At 53.5% G+C, this 20,727-nt stretch overlaps 1 protein-coding gene across 4 annotated transcripts; it reads right to left on the minus strand.

The window, feature by feature from the left end:
* Positions 1-1,178: 1,178 nt before the first annotated feature.
* On the minus strand, positions 1,179-16,615 carry GSDMA (gasdermin A). Of its 4 annotated transcripts, XM_037140560.2 has the most exons (15): positions 16,540-16,615; positions 14,007-16,166; positions 13,665-13,763; positions 12,118-12,236; positions 10,548-10,766; positions 10,182-10,362; positions 7,092-7,257; positions 6,135-6,231; positions 5,580-5,627; positions 5,114-5,140; positions 4,602-4,622; positions 3,767-3,921; positions 3,156-3,270; positions 2,297-2,370; positions 1,179-1,780 (listed from the first exon to the last, which is right to left on the minus strand). In XM_037140560.2, exons 5-15 carry the CDS (start codon positions 10,759-10,761, stop codon positions 1,538-1,540), a joined length of 1,341 nt encoding a protein of 446 aa, XP_036996455.1. In that variant the 5' UTR covers positions 10,762-10,766; positions 12,118-12,236; positions 13,665-13,763; positions 14,007-16,166; positions 16,540-16,615; the 3' UTR covers positions 1,179-1,537. The 4 variants fall into 4 exon arrangements, with proteins under 4 accessions (XP_036996455.1, XP_053529144.1, XP_053529148.1 ...); XM_053673169.1 differs by lacking the exons at positions 13,665-13,763; positions 14,007-16,166; positions 16,540-16,615 and adding an exon at positions 12,923-12,997; XM_053673173.1 differs by lacking the exons at positions 13,665-13,763; positions 14,007-16,166; positions 16,540-16,615 and adding an exon at positions 12,923-12,992 and having other exon boundaries at positions 12,118-12,181.
* Between the last annotated feature and the right edge of the window lie 4,112 nt (positions 16,616-20,727).

Below are 20,727 nucleotides of genomic sequence, written 5' to 3' on the forward strand. Positions count from 1 at the left end.
AAGCCTCTTCATAACACAGTATCTGTAACTGAAGGTGGGCGAGAATCATAAAGGAAGAAAACAGATGAGCTTTGTTGTTCATCATCGTGAAGTTATCCTTTCGGATAGTTAGGGTGTTAGCTCACCTGTTTATTACAGTTACATCACAAGGGAAAAACAGTCAAGTCAGCAGATAACTACCCAGGATGTCTTTGAGCAACACAGTGAGGCCTTAGATGATGCCCCAGAATGGGGGAGGATGGCTTAACACAAACTCCTTGGCAGTTGGTCATGAATTCTTGGTGACTGAGGGGAATAACCAAGGCAAGGAGTGGTTTAGAAGGGGATGAGTCTGACTCCTGGGGCCAAAAACCTTGGAGAAATTATTCCACTCATAAAACTATTTTAAAAGAGGTCAGTGAAAGAGGATAAAACCCAGCTTTAGGCAGAGGAGGATGGCATAAACCTAGCAGTTTTAGCAGAAGGCAAAACCCACGTGGCAGGTCCATATGCTGAGCCTACCCACACAACTTCCACAGCCATCCTGAAATGAGAGCAGAAGAGGAAAAGGTGAAATCGGGAAGATAATAGCGCCATTTTTTTAAGTCGTAGGTCAGGTTTATTCTTGTGTTATTTTTTTAAGACCTATCTGCATTAAATTAAAAAAAATTTGTTGATATTTTAGAGAGAGGGAGGGAGAGAGACAAACATCGATTTGTTGTTCCACTTATTTGTGCATTCGTTTGCTGATTTTTGTATGTGCCCTGACAGAGGATGGAATCCATATAATCAGGATGACACTCTAACCAACTAAGCTACCTGGCCAGAGCCTACCTGCATTGTTTTTATTCAATACACTTGAACGTTGTCTTACTCTTGTTTGGGGTTTGTACAATGTATCGCTAGGTCTCTGCCTTTCCCAGTGCCTCGGCCAAGTCCAGAGGACTCCCAAGGCTCCTCTTTGAAGACAAGCTGCTTTGATGAGCTCACTTTAGACTCCAGATTCCACATTCTGTATCCTCATCATTCTTCTCTGAGTATTTTCCAGCTGGCCTGAGGACACTGAATAGTATTCATGTACATATGATCTATATGTAGTGTGGTAGTGGCTATTTTCTTTTCTGGCACAAGTTAAGAATTTCCTTATGATAAATTTCTTTAAAGAAAGACACCAAAAGACATTTCATTGCAGTGAAATATTTTCCATTGATTCCAGTAAAGCTTGAGTTTTTCAGAAACACAAGAGGAAGGGTTCGGGATAGGAAATTAATTAATTCTGGTTTGGCTGAAATGGCTCATCATTTAAAAAATGTGAGTGTTTCTACTCACATTTTTAGAGGGTTTAAGCATCAGCAGATGGGCTTAGCGGGTAGAAGAGCTGCAGGGGGCAAGGTGGGATACAGAGCTGGACAAGTGGAAACTGGTTATCTTGGGGGGCCAGCTAGGGTTTCCATCATCCTCCGCCTGGTGGCTCTGAAATGCCCTTGGATGTTAAGGACGCAGCACAGTGAGGTAGGGGAAGGCACCAGGGAAGCGGGAGGCAGATGGAAAAGGCAAGTTAGGAGGCCTTGGTCAGCAGCTGCAGGAAGGAGAGGCCAGCGTAAAGGGCACAGAGGTGGGGCAGGGTGTCTGGGTCCCACATGTACTGCGGGCCTGATCTCTGCACTTCCAGGCCACTCAGTCCCACCAGGGCCTCTGTGAAGGTCAGCTCCTCTTCCCCGAGGGAGGAGAGCAGGTCAGGTTGCAGGGGGAAAACACCCTCTTTATCCAGTAGAAAGTTCTGTTCCATTATGCTCTCCACCTGGAAGGAAGCAAAATAACATGAAAAGGAAGAATTGGAAACTTCTCTTCCTTTCTCCTAACTCATAAAACCCACAAAGATGATGATCCTTCTCTTATTATAACTCCTGTCATTACATTACATCGCCACTCTATCTGGGCTTTTTAATAACCCTGTACAGTGGGCAGCCCATTTATTTTTAGCCCCATTACAGAGGAGTGACTTGAGACTCAGAGACATCAAAATGTTTGCTCATATCAGTTGGCTCAGACTAAGCAAAACGAGACTTTCCTGTCTCTTCTCCCAAGATCAGGCTGAAAACCCCAGAAAACTGCCCAGAAGCTTACCCTTCTACCTCTAGTTGTGAAATAGCAAAAAGGAAGGAACATGGACAGAAATACAAAGTGTGCATGAGCTCCCGGGATAAGACAGAGGCCCCCTAGGACAGTCCTGTTGTGAGACTAGTTTGTATCTTTCTGCTGGTTCAAGCTGACTCCCTCCCAAACTCTCCCAGGTGTCTGCTGTTTTTATCCTCACAAGCTGGAGTTGCACGGGTAGGATCTTTTTCTCCATGGATTTTAGCAGCAGCTTCTGTTGGGCTTCACTTAACTCTGAAGAAAAAGCAGAGAAAGAGATGTGTGTTGTTGGTGCAAAGGGAACTACAGACTCCTGATGGATACAATTCCAGACTTTCAGCATTAATTAATTCATACTTTTTTTTCATGGCTGAATGCCTGCTCTGGGCCAGGCACCTGTGTGTGGGTACCTTAGGTAAAAATGAACTTCCTTCACGCAAGGAAGTTGGAGTCTAGTGGAGAGAACAAAGGTGTGTGCAAACACAATACACAATGGTTGCCTCTTGCACGCCACAAACTGGGGGCTTGGCCTGCCCCCCGGGTATGTAACTTGACTGGGAATTGAACCTGCAACCCTTTGGTTTGTAGGCCAGCACTCAATCCACTGAGCCACACCAACCAGGGTGAAGGCAGACTTCTTAAGAGAACAAACATCTCAGCTTATACCTGAAGGACCAGAAAGTTCTAAACGAGGGACTGTTTCATGCAGAGTGAAGAGAATTTGGGCTCAAGATCAGATGTTACCCTCTGAAATATCGATAAAAAAGTGACAAGCTTAGCTATATGTAGAAGTTTTCAATAAAAGGCCAATAAAACCAGGATTATCCCAACCTCTGTTGGCAAGACTAGGCCGTCTTCTGAAACTATCCAAGGTGAACAAGTGAACCCTTTAAAACTGTAGATATAAACTTAACTGTGGTATAATTTGCCTGGCATTCATTCATTTACTTATTCATTCATTCAGACATTTGGGAATTCATCCAGCGATTCATTCCCATCACAGAAAGAGGGTATGCACAAAGCCCTTCCTCCTTACTTACCTGTTAGGGCTCCAAGGAAATAGAGGACAGCGCCCATCACCTCCTTTGATACTAGGACGTCTTTTGGGAGTGCCTCCAGTGCCACTTCGTGTCCTTTGTCCAGGGCCCCTTCGAGCTGTGGGGAAAGGCTGGTGACTATTTAAGCCAACAAGAGCGAGGGTCCCAGCATGGTGTCTGGTGCACGGTCCCTCGGCGGGTGTTAACTTCCTCCCATTTCTTTATTTCCTTTCCAAGGTATTAAGTCCCGAAAATATCGGACTCCCAGGTTTCTTGGTTCCTGAGTCTTGCACTCTGGAAAGGAACGTTCCAGCCCCTTTCCAAAGAGGACTGTGTTGGCCTGTTTTGTCCCTCTGTCCATCTGCCTTGGGGGAGTCTGCACTGTTGGCCCTTCTCCAGAGGGACAAGGGAGCGGGGTGGCCTGGCATCCCGGGGCGCACTCGGCCAGCCTTGGGGAAGGCGTCCATTTTCAAGTGCTCTGGCCCCTGACCTTCTGCTGCCGCCATCAGATCCCCCTCGGGCTGCAAGGCCCACACATGCCTGAACCTAAACCCTCCCTACCCTCCCTCCCCTCCATCTCTGCCCCGCCCCCACTCCTTTCACTGGGGCCTCACCGTGAGCTCCAGGTCTTGCAGCTCCTTTTTCTTCCCTAGAAGTTTGCTGAGGGAGGTGAGCAGGGAGCTTTGTCCCACTGGGCTCAGCTTCCTCACTTCTTGGGTCTCTCGTTCAATCTCGTTTTTTAGTGTCCCGAAGTCCTCGTGCCCCTCCCCTACGGGGACAGTAAAGGTAGTAGCCACACCGCCCTCCACCTGGCACCTTCCCCACCCCATCCAGTGGGCTTTCTCCCTGCAGGCTCCTCCACGAGGCCCTTCTCAGGTCCCCGCCCTCTGGTCCCAGCTTGAGCCCGGCCTCTCTTTTCTTGACCACAGAGTGTGATTATGGAGTTTCCCATCAGCCCTGACTTGAGGGGTGTGCGTGGCAGGGTGGGGTTGGGGCGAGGAGGGCGGCCAGGACCCACATGACCATCTAAGCCAGCAATTCAGGCCCCTTACCCCTGATTGTGGATCAGCAGACAATCAACTCCCCTTTTTCTAAGACTTTGGCTAAAAGTTGAGGAGGAAGATCTACTTCCCCTTCTCGTGAGTTAGTTGACAAATAAGAGTGACTTTGGTGACTGAGTGAAGGCTGGATGGGACCGCTCCAGAGATCTCTGGGTCTATGTCCAGGGCTGTGGGTGGATCAGGGATGGCATGAACCTGGGCCCTCTAGGGGCCTGGTATCCTAGGAATATGTCCAGCCTGCTCTGGAGAGATTGGCTTCCTGGCAGTGGCGTCAAGCCCAGAACCTGGGACGCAGCATCAAGGGACTTGTCTTCCCCCCCTCCCACTCCAATGCTTCACCCACTGTCTTCAAGCCAAAGCCTTGGGAGAAACTCACAAAATTCCTTACCAGCATCAGCTGCCTGGATGACTGAGGGGAAAAGAAAACAATGGTAAGTATGCAGCCCTCCCAAACAGCTGCCACACCCAGGTGATGAGACATGAATGGGGGTTAGGATACCCAGCCAGTTTAAGGATACTCTTGCCCCTTCGTGGGAGGCAGGAATGGGTCAGAAGAGAAGCCAGTGCAGTGGGGAAAGAGACTCCTGGACTGAGCTGTCCACACAGTGGCTCCCACCCCAGGTGCTGGGCGGTGGAGCTGCAGGTTAGGGCTTCTAAGGTCCTCGAGGACAGAGGACTTGAGGCACCAGACCGCCTGGGCCTCTTGTCCAGAGACTTGCCCTTTCCGCTGCTTTCCCCTAAGCTATCGGCATTTCTGCCACATCCCAGGGGCAATTGTTGGCTGCTGAGACCTGCTCTCTGCCGTGTCTCCTGCTGGTCCCACAAAGAAGGGGAGAAAGAGGCTGGAATTGTAAAATTCTGAGTCAAGAAAGTTACAGTGAAATGACAGGAAACACTTACAGATGAACTTCTCCTCTTCCGGCTTTTCTGCAGACGGAAACAAGGCACGCGTGTTAGCACAAAGCCTACTCTGCCTCCTTACGTGAGCAGCCGTCAGGGGTGCTTCTCACTCAGTGTCATCCTTACAAAAGCCCGTGGAGACCACGTCCGCTCGTTTGCCCTGGCGATTTGGGACCCCACACTCTCTCCACTTCTCATTTCTGCGTCTACCTGTGCCTTTCGGTCTTTGGCTTTCTGTTTCTCTGACCCTCCTGGGAGGCATTTATATGCCTCTACCTGTCTTTCCTGAAGTTGGGGTTAGATGTTTTTAGGGACTTGGAAAACAAAACCAGGGGCTTTCAGTGCATGTGTGTGTGGCGGGGGGAGAATTATGGTTGGTATATGCTATGAGAGGGCACAGGACTTCAGCAGATGACGTCGGGGGGAGGGCAAAGGATGTGGGGAGCTAGGGGGCAATCTCTCTTACCTCCAGGAGGGAAGGTTTGCATGTTATCGTTGTAGACATGTGGAATTTCTGTGAGGAGCAAGAGAGGGGAGAGGAGGACCCTTAAAGAGCTGCCCCACCTTTCTTTCTCTAGTCTCAAGTCCGTGGGCTCTGCTCAGGGCTAGGACCCTGCCCTGGGACGCCTCACTGCATCTTCGGCCCCGCCTCCACTGCTGGAAGTGATCCTTTTCCCCCCTGGAAACGCTTTTCTGTGATAACAGTATTTTCTCTGGAAGGAAGGGCAGTACTGGTGTCTGAGTCTGTTTCCTCCACTGGCTGCAGGCTTCTGGGGCACAGGGGCTGCCATTGCTCCCCATGTCCCTTCCCCCAGCGAACACAGGGCCTACCACGCGGGAGGGGCTCAGAACCAGGGGTCACTCTCTCTCCGGGGCGGCCCCCGCTGTTCTGTTCCCCGCAGCTGGACCACAATACAACACACTCCGTTAATTCTCTGACATTGCCACAAAGGGGGCCGAGGGGCCTTAGTACTGGCATGGGCAGTTGTCTGGAGGGGCGAACACGCCGGTGTCTGCTCACCCCACTCATTTTCGCCCTTGACCATCAGCTGTCTCACTCGAAAGGCCAGGATGCAGCCCTTGGGGATGGTCACAGCCTCCTTGTGGTTTACGGATCCCTAGGATGAGAGAGGGAGGGTTCGTGATTCTGCAGAGATCCTAAGTATGAGACACTGGAAGTGAGGGGTGAGGGTGCAGGTGAAGGGCAGGCCTGAGAGCCTTTGAGGAGAGAGAAGTTGGGAACCCTTCACCGGTGCTCTCATTGTCTTTGCGCCTGGTCCAGGCTCCGTGGAGTGAACTTGAGACCTCTTCTGCTCATTTCCACCAATCATTCCTCTAGTGATCTCCGTCTCTCTTCCTGGTTCAGGCACACCAAGGAACTGGGCAGACCTGGTCCATCACCTGCTTGTGCATCCCTGTCCCACCCTAGAGCTTCCATCCAGGCCCTGGTTTCTTCTTCCTCTTTGCCATCTGTCTCACGTCCACCTCCTTCAAAAAGGCTTCTGTGACTAACCCCTGCTCCTAGTTCCCACTCATCCCTGGAATATTTATACGAAATGGACAGAGGTATGTAGAGCGTTACTCATTCACATCGCAGTTTCCAATCTCGTGTTCTCTGGGCTTTAACCTATGTGTCTTTTCCGTGAGACGGAGAACAAGCGTGCCTCTCCTACAGACTGGGAGCACCACGAGGGAAAACCCACGACTAGGAGTTTCCCCTTCTCTGACAGTTCTCTGTGGCATGTGGCACAGGGATCTGCCACACTGGGTGCCATTGACTAGAGACAGGATTTGTGTCTGGTCATTGGGGGACAGGATCTGGAAGATGGGGAGAAGGGGTGGGTCCTTCATAGTATCCTCGGTGGGTACTGATGAGACAAAGTTAATGTAGCCTCTGAGGAAAGGCTGGATCTAAGTGTGTGTGTGTGTGTGTGTGTGTGTGTGTGCACGCGTGCGTGTGCGTGTGTGTGAACCAAACCTGTAGCCCCAAGGGCGCGAAGAACGGAAGGGAGAAGACACCCTCCGCCTTGCCGGCTCGCTCCAGAGTGACCTCCTTCACGGTCTCCACCACCTCCATCACCACGTACAGGTTCTCCCCGCGAGCCCGCATCTCCTTCAGGAACGGGTGCTCTGCTGCCAGCTTCCTGCGGCAGGAGCAGCGTAAGGGGTCGTCCGGAGCTTCTCCCCGCCGGGGCCCTGGCCTTCCCTCTTCTTCCGTCTTCCCCAGGAGCTAGAGCCAGGGGTGTCAGGGGGGCGGGGAGGGCTCTGGGGAACGGGGGAGGTTGAAACCCAGACCTCCGCTTGCTACCAGAGCTGCCCTTCTGAGTCTCAGCAGCCTCGGTTGTAAAATGGGGGTAATGACACTGACTTTCAGGGTCGGGGGAGAGGCTCGGCGGCCATCTGGCCCAGCACCCGGCCCAGAGCAGGGCCTCGTGGGTGCTTCTTTCCCCTTTCCCCCTCAGCCCTGGGGTGGATTCCCTTCCCTTTCCTCCTCGTTCTCAGCTCTATTCATCTCTTCCAGGGTCCTTTGCCTCCATCTTTTATCCTCTCTCTTGTTGTTAGCATCGGTTTCCTCCCCACCTGCTACTCCCTCAAATTACCGTCTTGTTTCTTTCCTTCACTTCTTAGGCAAATATCTCAAAAATATGCCTGTAAGCACTGCCTTTCCTTCCTCACTGCCTCCTCCGAAATACTTTACAATTTGGCTTCTATTTGACTCCTCCACTGAAATCATAACGACCTCCCACTCAGCGAACTCGAAGACCTTCCCCAACTCTGCGCTACCGTGGACCCTGCTGTCCAAACCCTGCGTGAGACTCTGTCTTCTGACGTCCGATCACTCTTCGGTTCCCTGCAGTTTTAAGTTCTCTAAGATCTTGTTCTCAGTTCTCTGCCTTCTGAACTCCCTCCACCAATTTTCCCTCATTCCCAGACTTCTAATTCTTATGTTGCTGACCACCACATCGGTACCCGTCCCTCGACTTCTCTCCTGAACGCCAGACCCTCATTTCCAAATGTCTTTAAAGTTTTTAAAAACCGAGATCTCACTGACATACATCAATGCACTAGTTTTAGGCGTACAACGTAATGATTTGACATATGTGCATCTTGAGAAGTGATCGCCACAATGAGTTTAGTTGACACCCGCCACCACCCAGAGTCACACATATTCTTTTTTCTTGCGATGAGAATTTTTACAATCTGGTCTCTTAGAAGCTTTCAGACGCAGAGCAGAGCGTGGTTGACTCCAGCCACTCCTGGTCCCCAGAGAACACGCTCAGCCACTGTCTTGCTGGGGGCCCAACTCAAACAACCCCAAAGGAACTCGCGGTCTTTCTCTCCAAATACACTGGCCAACTCAGTCTCCCTGTTTTTGTGAATGTCATCACTTGGGCCAAATATCAAAGTCATCTTGGTTTCTTTTCTTCTTATATATTTAATTCCTGTATTTTAATAACAATGATATACATTTAAGATGCACACGTTTTGGCTAGATATACGCAGAAATGATTACTCCCGTCAAGCTAATTAACATATCCAGCTCACGGTTCCCATTTCGTGTGCGTGGTGAGCATGACTGCACTCTGCTCTCCGCAAATTCCTGACACACCACATGGAATTGTTGACCACGGTCCTCACACTGCCCCTTAGATCTTTCGCACAACCATTCCCTCACCCTGCAGTCGGCTGCCAAGTGCAGTCTGCCCTGCTGCCCCAGAGACCTTGCATCCACTCCTCCCTCCCTGTTCCGACTGCTCTTCCTAGCTCAGGCCCTGATTTGACATTGCTGATGGACAGAGGGACGGTGTCTTGCTTGGTCTGCCTGCTTTACACCCCTGTCCCTTGTCCTCCAACTGACACTCTTCCTTCATCTGGCCAGACTGATTGTAACGTACATCAGAGCATCGTCAAGGTCCCGCCGATTCCTGCCGAAGAGTTGCATCGCCCTGACCGAGCACCCGGGTCCCCCGTGATCTGGGCCCACCCTACACCTCCCACTCCCCCACTCAACCTCTTCTGCTCCTGCCGGACCGGCTCTTCATGGTCCCTACAGGTTTTGAGATTTCTCACTCATGTGCCTTAGTAATGCCTTTCTCCTGGTTCCAGATGCCCAGTTTCTACTTATCTTTCAAGGCCTAGATCATGGACTGTGTCCTCTGTGATGTCTGTCCTCATTTTCCCAGCCAGAAGTCCCCTGACCCGCCACAGAACTCAGACAAACCCCTCCAAAGGCCTTGGATTCTAGTTACTCTTGTATGTCTTTCCTCATACTCCTGGATCTCAAGGTTCCTGGACCAAGATGTTCCAGCGAACCCCAGCACCCGGCAGGGTGCTTTGCACCCAGCGAAGCTCTATAAATTTTACTGGATGACTTCCCAAGCACCCAGTCCTTCTTCCCTGCCTCCCCTGGCCTCACCTGCTTCTTCCAACCAGCTGTTTAACTGCTCGGTGTCAGTTCCCCAGTCAAACCAAACAGCTGAGGTGTCCAGTGTTGGCAGGGCATCTGCCACACCCCTGCGTTGCTGGGGGAGCGTTCCCCAGGGCAGTCTGCTATGTGTACGGGGCCAGGCTCAAGGCTCCGTTTGTGGGAGCTGGATGCTGTGCTCAAACTGCAGTGGGGGGTTAGGGTTGGGGGCCTGCTAAGACCCTTTTTCTCCGTGGTATACCCAAGAGTACCCAAGAGTACTCTTCCTCAGTACCCAAGAGTATCCTTAGAGTCTTAGGGTAGGAAGGCCTTGAGGTTTTCATCCAACCCTATCATTTCTCAGGAAACAGAACCAAGGTCCAGAGAGGAAAAGTGACTCTTCCAAGCTCACACAGCAAGTCCATGCGAACACACTCACACTGGTGTGTGTGTGTGTATGTGTGTGACAGATGGGGAGGTGGTACCAGAGGTAGTGGAAGGACGGGGGGGAGTGGTTAGGAGGTGGCCTGGAGGAACGTGCAGGCCAGAAGCCTCATCCTCAAGAGCTCCCCTGTGGTGACCGTTGACTCTGGGCCCCAGGCACCCTTTCTGTGAACCACCCTACTCCAGCCCAGTAGCCCCCCGAGCCCTGCCAACTCCCACCTCTCCTGGTGCAAAGTCTCCAGGGCCTTGGGAGCCACGCTGAGTGTCTGGACCTCCAGGGTGCTGTTCCGAGACAGCCCTGCAGTCCCCGTCACCTTGACTGTCCTTGGCACATCCACCTGTCCCTCCACTCGGGCATCCAGCATATTCTTAAAGGCAAAGTTCCCAGAGTCCGTTGGATCTGCAGGAGGGAGAAGACGAAAGGGATTGGGCTGAGAGGCATCCATCCATCCTCCCCCACATCCCGTGAGAACCTGGGGCTAGAGGACACCTAATCCCACCTGTGCAGAGGGAGCTTGGGGGCCTCCTCACAGGCTGGCGCCTGGGCCCCACCCCTCGGTACCCAATCCCCTGCCCGAGGCTGACCTGAAGGTGAGCTGCCAGGTTCAAGCACATCCAGGAGGGTGTAGTCAGTGCGCACGTACCGGGCGCCCCAGAAGAGCGTGCTCTTCCTCTTCCTCAGCACCAGGCAGAAGGGGTGGAAGCGCTTGAAGTCTATGAGGCTGTCAAGGGGTGTCAGGTCCCCTCGAGGGTTTAGCTGTCTGGTCAGGGCCCGGGTGACATTTTCAAACATAGTCATTGTCTCTGTGTGGGGAGGGAGACAGGAGAGTGACATGTTGGGAGACCAGGACGCGGGAAGGCCCCTGCCCAGGGAGATCACCCTTAGGATGCCCGGGTTCCCGGAATGTCTGAGTTGAAAGGGACCGAAGGATTCTTCATTTTATGACGAGGAGACTGAGACAACTTGCCCCTTGCCTTGCCCTTTCTTGGTCAAAGGCCCCTTTCCCACCCCACGAGCATTTTCTTTGTGGACTGGGAGCCTGGCTGGAGTGTTTCATTAGCGATGGGAGTGGAGCCCCTCCCACCTACCCTCCTTCCTCCTTGACAACCAGGGCCCTGGGATGCCGGGGGGGGGGGTCACTGCTGGTGCCCTGTTTTTTGGGGCCAGGGTTGCTTCCCTGTATTCTTACTTCCTTTGTGCCCTCCTCCTGGGCCCTGGCTGTGGGTGGGCCCACTGCCCTCCAGGTCCGGCCCAAGCACTTCACTGCTCTTTGCCTTGGCTGCCCCTCTGCCTACAAAACCTCCCTTCCGATCTAAAGAATCCCCACTCACCCTTTAAGACTCAGTTGGGTTCACCCCCTCTGTGACCTCTTCCCTCACCTTTTCAGACAGCCAGTGGCTCCACCCCGTGTCCCTAAAACAGGTGTCCTTTTGAAACGCTACAACCTCATGTCGTTATGATCGGTTCATCTGACTCCCTCACCTGCTCCACTGTGACCACCAGAGGGAAGGAAATGGCTCTTGGTCATCTCCACAGCACTGGCACCGGGCACAGTGCCTGGAGCAGATCTGGAGCTTGGCCAATGCGTGTGGAAAGAATGAGTGAAGGAAGGAATGAATGAGGCCTGGGGGACATAGGCTGAGGTGAGAGGGCCCTGGAGAATGTGGGGCCTGCAAAAGCCTGAGGTGCACGCCCTTGGGTCTCCATCCTTGAGGTTCAAGTCCTGGTGCTCTGGCTGGGCGGCCAGCTGGCAGAGCCAGATCATCACCGTGGGTGGAAGAGGACACACCAGCCGGTCTGGAACTGCCTCACCCTCCCTACAGGTACTTCAGAGAATCAGGGAAGCAGGAGGCACGCGACAGGTGCTTCGGGCTGTTCTGCCAGCTGCATGAGCTCTCCTCGTTCCGCGGAGGGCCAGGCCGGGGCAAGACAACCTCCTGGGGCCAGCCAGACTCAACTGGGAGGGGCTCAGACGGCTGTAGTCTCCTCACCAGAGAGGGGCTTGCAGGGCCATCTCTCCCTTCATTGCCCAGAGCCAATCAGGTCACCCACACTACTGGGCTCCGGGGGACTACTAGGCCCTTCTTGACCCACCCGTGTTCCTGTTCATCCCTAGGAAACCCCCTGCCTCCTCCACTGTCATCAAGCTCTTACCAGGGAGTGGTGCTGGGTCCTGTCGTGCAGCTGGGTCCGGGGTGAGGGTCGGGGTTCACCTGGCCTGGAGGTCGAGAGAGTGACTGTCCCTCACCAGGACAGGCTGCTGTTTTATACCTCTGTGGGGGCAAGGATGCAGGTAGGCTTCAAGGGACTCCACCTATCCCCGTGGCCCCACCCCTCCCCCCTCCGCTTCCAGGAGAACAGCATCAACCTGTTCCTCGTGTGCCCTGCCCCAGGCCCCGGGCCCTGGCCTTCTGAGGGGGTGGGGAGCTGCCGGGCAGATGCCTGCGTGGGTTGGAGGAACCAAGGCCGAGGGAGAGAGGTGGCAACTGAAGGCTGGCGTGATGGGCTGGCAGGAGAGGAGGGAAGGCACCCTCGGGGGAGAGGCAGTGGGAGCTGTGTGTGTGTGTGTGTGTGTGTGTGTGTGCGATGAGAGACGGCGTCCCCGTTCTGTTTTCATCATGGTCATCAGGAAGCATCTAGAATTCATGAAGAGGCCTTGGGGGTGTGATAAGGGGATAAGAAATCCTGTGTTTGCGGGTTTCAGCGTAAAGCAAAGCAGCTCAAAGGTCACCCTCCATCTTTCTGCTGGTCTGCCTACATATTACCACCTGACTCCATTTGTTTTAGCTGCATACACTTATCCAGGGCACTGCTTGAAGCGCACATCTGCGTGGGCAGAGGTGCTTTTCTGTTGCTTTGTGTTCCACATCTCTGCCCCCACGGGGCACTGTACACACACACACACACACACACACATACACACACACACAGGCAGAGGCACGTGGAGTTAGTGGAAAACCTCAAGTTGCATGTCTGCCGTCGGGACTGAGACATCTCAGCACAGGTCACTCAGGTCCTGCTCTTACTTTCGGCCCTGCCAGGAGGGAATTTTAAAGGGGACTTTATGCACATGGTGAGGTTTCCAGATGACCATTCAAGACATTTACAATCCAGGCTCCTACAGGGTTGGGCTGGGCATCCACGTATGTGGCATGTTTGACCTGACTACAGCTGAGCATGCGTGCTTTCACCTGGAGGCTTTCCTCAGTACCACTGGTCAGAAGGAAATGCAGCCTTGAACCCTGGCTGGTGCGGCTCAGTGGACTGAGCGCCGGCCTGCGGACCGAAGGGCTGCTGGCTCAATTCCTGGTCAGGGCACGTGTCTGGGTTGCAGGCCAGGTTCCTTGCACATCATGTTTCTTTCCCTCTCTCCCTTCCTTTCTCCTCTCTAAACATAAATAAATAAAGTCTTAAAAAAACAATGAGATGCAGTCTTGAAAGCCATGAAGAGCAAGTTAGGTTTACTTGAGGGGCTCCATAAATCTTCCTAAAAACGTCATTATTCCACCTCCATCCCAAAGCCTCGTTCAACACGACAGCTCCTTCTGAATCTCTTTGTATCTTAAAACAGAACAAGACCTTGCTCCTGCTGGGTCTCTGCTCCCCGGCCCCGACCTTTTTGCTCACCTCCCTCCCCACCCACCCAGGACCTTCTCATGCAGCTCTCTACCAATTTCTCCTTCCTTAGCCCTGACCATTACCTTAACCAAACATCCCTCCTCTTGGACAAGGCAGAGCCGGGAGTCTGGGCGTGTGGGAAGGCTGCCATCCGTCCTGGTCGCTTTCACATGTGCACATGCCTGCAGAAACGGGTTGCATGTGGAACATCCTTTCCATCTCCAATGCTCCCCTGGATTTCCGCCCCTTTTCCTCTGTGTCTCTTAATCAGCACGTCAGTGTGACATCAGTGTCCTCCGGTACATAGTCTGGGCTGTGCGGTCTCCCCTCCCTTAGTCGGCTCCGGAGTAGGCAGCCCCACTCCTGACCCCTTCCCCAGCCCACCGTTGCCTCAGTCAGACTTTTGGGAGTTTTTTTTTTTTAACCTGGTGTCCACTCTCCTCCCACTGGCTGCAGGCCAAAACATCCAGTCCAGCTCGTCCTCCAAAGATCCAGAGACAGTGGTTTGAAGAAGCCGCACACAGATGGGCTCTTTCTTAGATGGACCCTGGAGTCCACCGAGCCAGCTTTCTCTCCTTTGACCCAGAAGTCTCGCTCCTTTTATTTCTCTTGCCCTCATTCACTCCAAACTCTACCAGCCCTGTGCTTATTCTCCTTGTCCTGTCCCCACCCCACCTCTGCAACATGGAGCCACCCCTCAAATTGCAGATGGTGTTCCAATGGGACGCTTTGGCGGTTCAAAACAGAGAGAAGAAATATGGGCTTGTGGGGTCGGCCGGGTTGAAGGTCTCGTGCTTTTACAATAGAAGTGTCCACGTCAAGCTTGTCCCTGTGCTGCTTCTCCGCCCACCCAGGTTACACTGTCTTTTTGTAACACACTCGCCGATCTCAGAGTCTTAGGGAAAGTCCGCAGAATCCCTTCAGGGTCCAGAGGCTCCTTCTCCTTAGAGTCCTGGTTTATGTTCTGGACAATCTGGGATGTATTTTAAATCGTGCTGGAAGAGGTTTAAGTTTGACTAATATGTGAGAAGCCTTTTGGTCCATTAAAAAATCACTTGCTGGAACAGGAGGCTGGGCGCTGGTGCGTGGTGCTGATGCAGGTGGCAAGCTTTGCTCTCTATTTCCCTCTGCTGGTCAAGCTAGGGAGGTCATGGGCGATAATCACCCCTGAGGTGACCTTCAAGCTTGTGATTTGTGTGTGGTTGCTAGGAGACGGGGATCCCTGCAGGGAGCTGACCCCCAGGAAGGAAGCCCAGCCACTTCTTTTCTGGGAGCCCGAATGTCTGCCCCTCAGCGTGCTCCGCAGACACCGCAGAGAGACACAAATATTGGGACAGGACATTATTTACTTACTACTTTTCCTTTTTATTATTGTTGATTTTCTCCTCAACAAGGGGCCAAAAAGGAGAGAGATGGGGTAATCTACTGGAGTTCAGAAGGGTGGGAGGCACGAATCCCGGCAGGAACAGGGAGAAGCTGGCAGTTGAGTGGGAGGAGATTCAGGACCGTGGCTGTAGGGTTTGGAGCCCACTGGTAGGATGCGGGGTGGCCGGAGCCCGTGGGGGAAGTTGCCCCTTGCGCAAACATCCTTCCAGGTCACCTCTGAGTAAAAGGAGGTGGAAAAGGGAGGGAGGGAAGCAGGTTGAATGGAGGTGCGCCTGTCTGGTGGAGGGTCAGGAAGAACACTCTCCAAGGTCCTTGAGTTTTGTATCTCCCATGGGAGATTGGAAGTTTTGGGGTGCAGACTGCGTGTGGTGAGCTCTACTTCCATAAATGAACTATACTTCTTTTCCGAACAGAGTAAACCCCCCAAACTCCTTCCTTATTGTTTAAAAAAATTGGGAAGTTTTCCCTCAGTTCCCAAATTAGCTTTGGAGCCCATGACATCTCCAGACTCCTTGCTGAGCAGACAGTGTCCAGTGTCTCCTGACAGTCATTCAACTCGAGGCTGTGCTGAAGAACGGAAGTGCGGAACGTACTTGTGCATGCAGCTTGAAGCATGTTAAACTCGGTATCTGAGTCCAAGGTGTCAGCCCCCAGCCCCCACTGACAATCCACTGAAGCAGCGGGAGCAGGTACTGGAGCTCCTGTCCACTTCATGGTTTTGCTCCTCAGCTGTGACTGCTAGGCCCTCCTGAAAGGACAAAAACAAACAAATAAACAAACAAACAAACAAACAAACAAACAAACAAAAAACCCAGATCCTGCTAAAGAGATGGAATCCCAGATGGAGCCTTCGAAGCTCTGCATCGCAGAGAACTTGGAGCTGCAGTGCCTCTCCATCCCACTGTCCCCCCAGGCCCATGCCCAGGCCCCTCTGCTTGCCCTTGCCCTGGGGGAGAGAGCCAGATGTTGTTGCTTAGCTCCTGAAGGAAGGAGAGGGTGGCACAGAGGGCACAGAGCGGTCCCAAGGCATTGGGCACCCACATATAGAGGGGTCCGTCCCCTTGTATGTCAAGGCTGTAGGGTCCCACCAGGGCCTCCTGGGTCCCCTTCAGCTTCTCACCCCAGAAGCCTCTGACCAGCTTGAAGTGAAAACAGAAGAGCACTCCCTCCTTCTGGAAGAAATTTTGGTCCAGGGTCATCTGCACAGTGGAGAATAAACATCACAGGATGCTTTGGCTTTGTGGAGCCACCAACTTCACAGGTGGTCTGCCATAAAAATGTAGATTTCAGCCCCAGCCCCAAAGATCCTTGACCTGTCTTCCCTTTAGTTCTAGAGTCGAGCAGAAATGGGCATGGATTAAGAATCTGGAGACCTGAGCTCTGCAGAGGGCTCTGCTGGAAGCTTGCAGTGTGGCCCCAGGGAAGTGCCTCCTGCTCTGTGGGCCAGAGTACTCATCTGTGAGTGAGGAAGTGCAGCCAGGTGAGCTCCTGTATCCCCTGGAGTGGCCGAACTAAATTTTACTCTAGCTGTCCTTCCTCTCACACCCATCCTCTGACCCTCAGACGCCTCACCAGCTCTCTGTCTGTTGGTCAAGGAACCCTTTCTTCACCGACAAGGCCAGCAACTGCTGTTGCTCCTCGGTCAGCTCTGCAGTGGGTAGAGAATAGGAGATGATGGGAGGGACAGGGGCACACCTCCCTCTGGTGGGCAGGGGACTGTAATGCAGCGCTGGGAGCTGGAGGGAAGGGGTGTGTGTGTGTGTGTGTGTGTGTGTGTGTGTGTGTGTGTGTGTGCGCGCTGCAGGGAGCGGGGCAGCAGATTCACTTTTTCCACTCCAGGAGAGGATGAGAGAAGATTCCTGGAAAGTTAGCTTCCCCTTTCTTTTAGGAAAATTAGGTGGGGAGTAGGTCGGCTTGCCCCTCTTGCCTTTGCCTTAGAGGACGGGACAACAGGGTTTGGACACTGATTCGCTCTGCCCGCAGCGTGGTACCAGCGCCACCTTCACAGGCATGCACCTGTCAGGCTGCACAGGGCCCCAGGCTCGGTTTGGTGCTAGGAGGTAGGGTAGGTTGAACGAGGATTTTCCAACAACGGTTCCACCATATTTGCTTCTGCCCTGATAGCAGAAAAACTTTCTCAAGTACATCACTTGCTCTCTGTCTCTGAGAGTGGGTACTCCGAGATGTAACCTTTTTTGTGGGCAACTCGAAGTCCATGTGATTAACATCATGCCAGTGCCCAAAGGCAATTGTAGGGAGAACCACTTGTCCACGCAGGGCCATTTAGAAGACGCCAAAGCCCGACTGCAATGCTTTTTGAGTTCTCATAAGTACTTTTATCATGTTCCTTGGTTGGCATTTCCCGCTGCTGTTATTCTGACCGTCTGTGATGTGTTTTTTTGCTGCTTCAGATCTCGTTGTCTGCAGGAAACCATAGTTGCAAAATTACTAGAACTATCAAAGTAAGATTTAAAAAATAAATTAAATAAATGGGTGCTGAGAGCGTGCTCCTGTGAACAAAGTGCGTGAACCTGAACTGGTGTTCACATGACCCTTCTGGACTCACATGGCCGCTGTGCACACTTTGTCACCCCGGCTGTCATCACTGGGACACCACCCTGTCAGGTCCCCAAGGATGGGCACCGTGGCCTCCTCATCTTCGTGTCTGCAGTGCCTGCCATGGACTAGTAACTCAGTAAATGTTTGTTGAAAGAACGAGCGGACTGTGGCAGCATTTGTTTTGGCAGCTGGGGCCCTTCTTCTGCTTCGTTTGTTTCATTCCTGGTTTGGGGCAACATTCCTCCTAGGCAGGCGGGGCTGCTGGGGATAGAGTCCCAGACGGGTGACGTGGACCCCTTTCTAGTCGGAACTCCCCTTCGTCTAATGGGAAGGCACGGTCCCTGTCCTTGGGATGAGCTGCCTGGGTTGCTTCTGGTTCTGATGCTGACATCCCTCACTCTGGGGCAGGGCTCAGCACTGCACTTGAAATGCCTGCACGTGAACCCCAGACAGGAAGGGTGGGGCTGTGCCCCACCTGTGGCTCCTCAGCTGCCTCCTTCGGTTCCCCAGTAATCGGTTTACTCTCTATTCACTTCCTTTTGTAGAGAATGAGGCTTTGTAGGTGCTTTGCAGTTTCTGTGTGGGAGGTGCGTGTCGGTCTCACTAAGTCCAGAGTTCTTCAAAGAGAAAGAAAACCTGCTTTCTTTCATTACTTTGGGAGTCCTGAGAGTTAGGTTCATATTGCTCCCCCTGTGACTTGGGGGCTCCCTGAGGGCAGTGTCTGCTTTCCGCTCTCTCACAGGGCAGGAGGAAACCGGTGGTGAAAGGGCTGAGTGAGGGGCTTCTTTCTCCCCACCTTTCCGCCCAGACTACCGGCTCCAGGATGCTGCGGGGGTGGACGGGTGGGGCCTGCCTCAAGCCTCCTGGGCTCTCGCCTCAGAGCTGGACCAAGTGTGCAGCGGGCTCTCTTGGCATCGGCAGCTTTGTTCCCAGCTCCAGCGCATCCTGGTGGGAGAGGCTGATGGTGATGCATGCAGCTCACTGTCACAGTCAGTATACACCACAGACGGGCCATAGCAGGCAGCAAAAACCAGGCCGGCCGGCTGCCTCGACAAGGCCCAAGAGGCATCTGGGGACATGGGTCCTACGGTCCCTGGCCCCTGGCAGAGATAAGGGGTGAAACCAGTTACGCCACCCCTTCCTGCCTGCCCAGTGGACATGTACAACCCCCAGGCCGGGGCGCTGAGGGAAGGGCTCAGGGGCTCCGCGGCCTGTTCTAGGCAGGAGTGTCTCCGAGTCTGTGGAGGCCCTGCTCTGTCCAGTCTGCTGTGCTGGGCTGTGTTGGAGCTACAGCTTCTGAGCCCCCCCTCCCACCAAGTTCTGACTCAGGGACCCCGACTGCCTGGGGTAAAGGGATCTCTCCTTGGAGATGGGAGCCCATGAAGCATCTCCCCTGATACTTGTTTGCCCTCTTCCTCTCCTGCCCCTGTTCCAGAGAGGGAAAGGAACTTGAGCCAGAGGGGGGCCTGGGGGTAAGTGGTGTGTATTACCCAGTGCCCCAGAACCCCTCCTGATCGGGGCTCCAGGCAGGGCTTCCCTCCCTGGATCCTGCCCCATCCTGAGCGCAGCTTGGAGATTTGGGCATAAATGTCAGGGTAGGGGAATGACCACCCTGCAGACCTTGAAGGCTTGGTCTCTGCTGCTCAGAATGACAGGGAATCAGATGAGATTCCAGGAATGGGCACCAGTGGTAGAGGCTCGAGGCCACTCCTGTTCCCCACCCCTCCACCTCCATGGGTCTCACAGTCTGTTTCCCAGAGCACAGCCTGGTTCCTGTAGGGGCGGGTGAGCAGAGTGGCAGGGAAGGGCCCATGGAGGGCCTTGGATTTGACAGTGCTGGGCCAGGATTCTAAGGCCCAGGCCAGGGTGTGGCCGGGGTGGATGGTCCATGCTGCAGCCTGAACATTCCCACACCCTAGTTTGTTCTCCCTGAGCGTCCTTGGAAGCAGAGAGGCCCATGTCTCCCGAGAAAAGAGGATGGGTGGGGTGTCCCAGGAGTCAAACTGAGCCTTCCTGGGTGACATGAGAGCTCAGCCTTGGACTGGTGGGGGGGGCCTCAGGGATGGACAGAGCAGCGGTGGAAAGGGGGCTGGAGAGGAGACGGACGTCAGGATGAGTCAGAGGGACCGGGAGAGGCGATGGATTCCTCTTTGCTGCTCCTTGGGGGGCCACTCAGGGTGCCCCAGGCTCTGCCCTGTGCTGGGTAGATTGCTGGTTCACTGGTTCTTATTCTCGGTTTCTACTGGGGCTCCTACAAACTTTCCCGAAGCAGCTGTTTCCTCCTCGGAGGCCACATAGGCAGGTCACTCTGCACGGGGGCGAGAGACGGTGTGTTCACCCCTTTGGGTCCCTTGAGAAACCTGTTGGCTGATACGAACATCTCATCTAGCCCCCTGCTTCAGCCAACTTGGTCTCTGCCCTTTTACCCCTCCCCCAGGAATTTTTCAGTAACTTTGAACATCTAGTTTCGCTTACCTCCTGCTTGGTCTCCCCCTGAGAGAAAAGAAGAATGCAAGACACTGACAGCTCCCTCGCCCTTTGCCTCCTGTGCCTCCTCCGCCCGCAGGCTGGAGACTGCTGGCTCAGGACTGATGCCCAGACATTGCCCTCCTCCCTCCGGGCCCCCCCATTCCCCATCCTTGCAGTTCGTCATCATTAATTCATATGCCCTGGCATCCCTAGCAGGCAGACTCTAGTGTCGGGAGCTGAGTGTCTAGTACCCGGTAGGAGGAGAGAGAGGAGTGGGCAGCCAGCCCAGCTGGAGCACCCCCCACCCAAGGGGTGATGGAGGTGCTGATGAAGGTCTCAGCACCCGCCCCCTCCTCACTGCTCGGCCACACACGATCAAGAAAATGAACAAGCCCTGACTGGGGCGGCTCAGTGGGTTGGGTTTCTGACCTTTTGCAAACTGAAAGGTCTCTGGTTCTATTCCCAGTCCGGGCACATGCCTGGGGCAACTGATCAATGTTTCTCTCACTCATCTTTCTCTCCCTCTTTTTCTCTCTCTCTAAAAATAAATAAGTAAAATCTTAAAAAAGAAAAGGAGAGAAAATGAATAATAAGAAAGAGATCAAGGGCATTTAAAAAAGTGAATTTATTGAGTTGTCCCGGGGTAATATGCTGGGGAAGGGAAACCTGATCCTTCCCCTCCCTCTGCCCCCCACTCTCCAATGAGTGACCCACCCCCAGCTCAGGCATGAG

The sequence above is a fragment of the Artibeus jamaicensis genome, unplaced genomic scaffold, assembly GCF_021234435.1.
Source record: "Artibeus jamaicensis isolate MK-2021 breed Jamaican fruit bat unplaced genomic scaffold, CSHL_Jam_final contig_1998, whole genome shotgun sequence".
Lineage (NCBI taxonomy): Eukaryota > Metazoa > Chordata > Mammalia > Chiroptera > Phyllostomidae > Artibeus > Artibeus jamaicensis.

Excerpts from the sequence above, each read along its gene's own strand:
- GSDMA (XM_037140560.2), bottom strand. The coding sequence starts at position 10,761 with ATGACTATGTTTGAAAATGTCACCCGGGCCCTGACCAGACAGCTAAAC. Across the intron at positions 7,258-10,181 it reads GAGACTTTGCACCAGGAGAG|GAAGCTGGCAGCAGAGCACC; the intron begins GTGGGAGTTGGC and ends CTCCTGCCGCAG. Across the intron at positions 3,922-4,601 it reads CATCCAGGCAGCTGATGCTG|GGGAGGGGCACGAGGACTTC; the intron begins GTAAGGAATTTT and ends CTGTCCCCGTAG.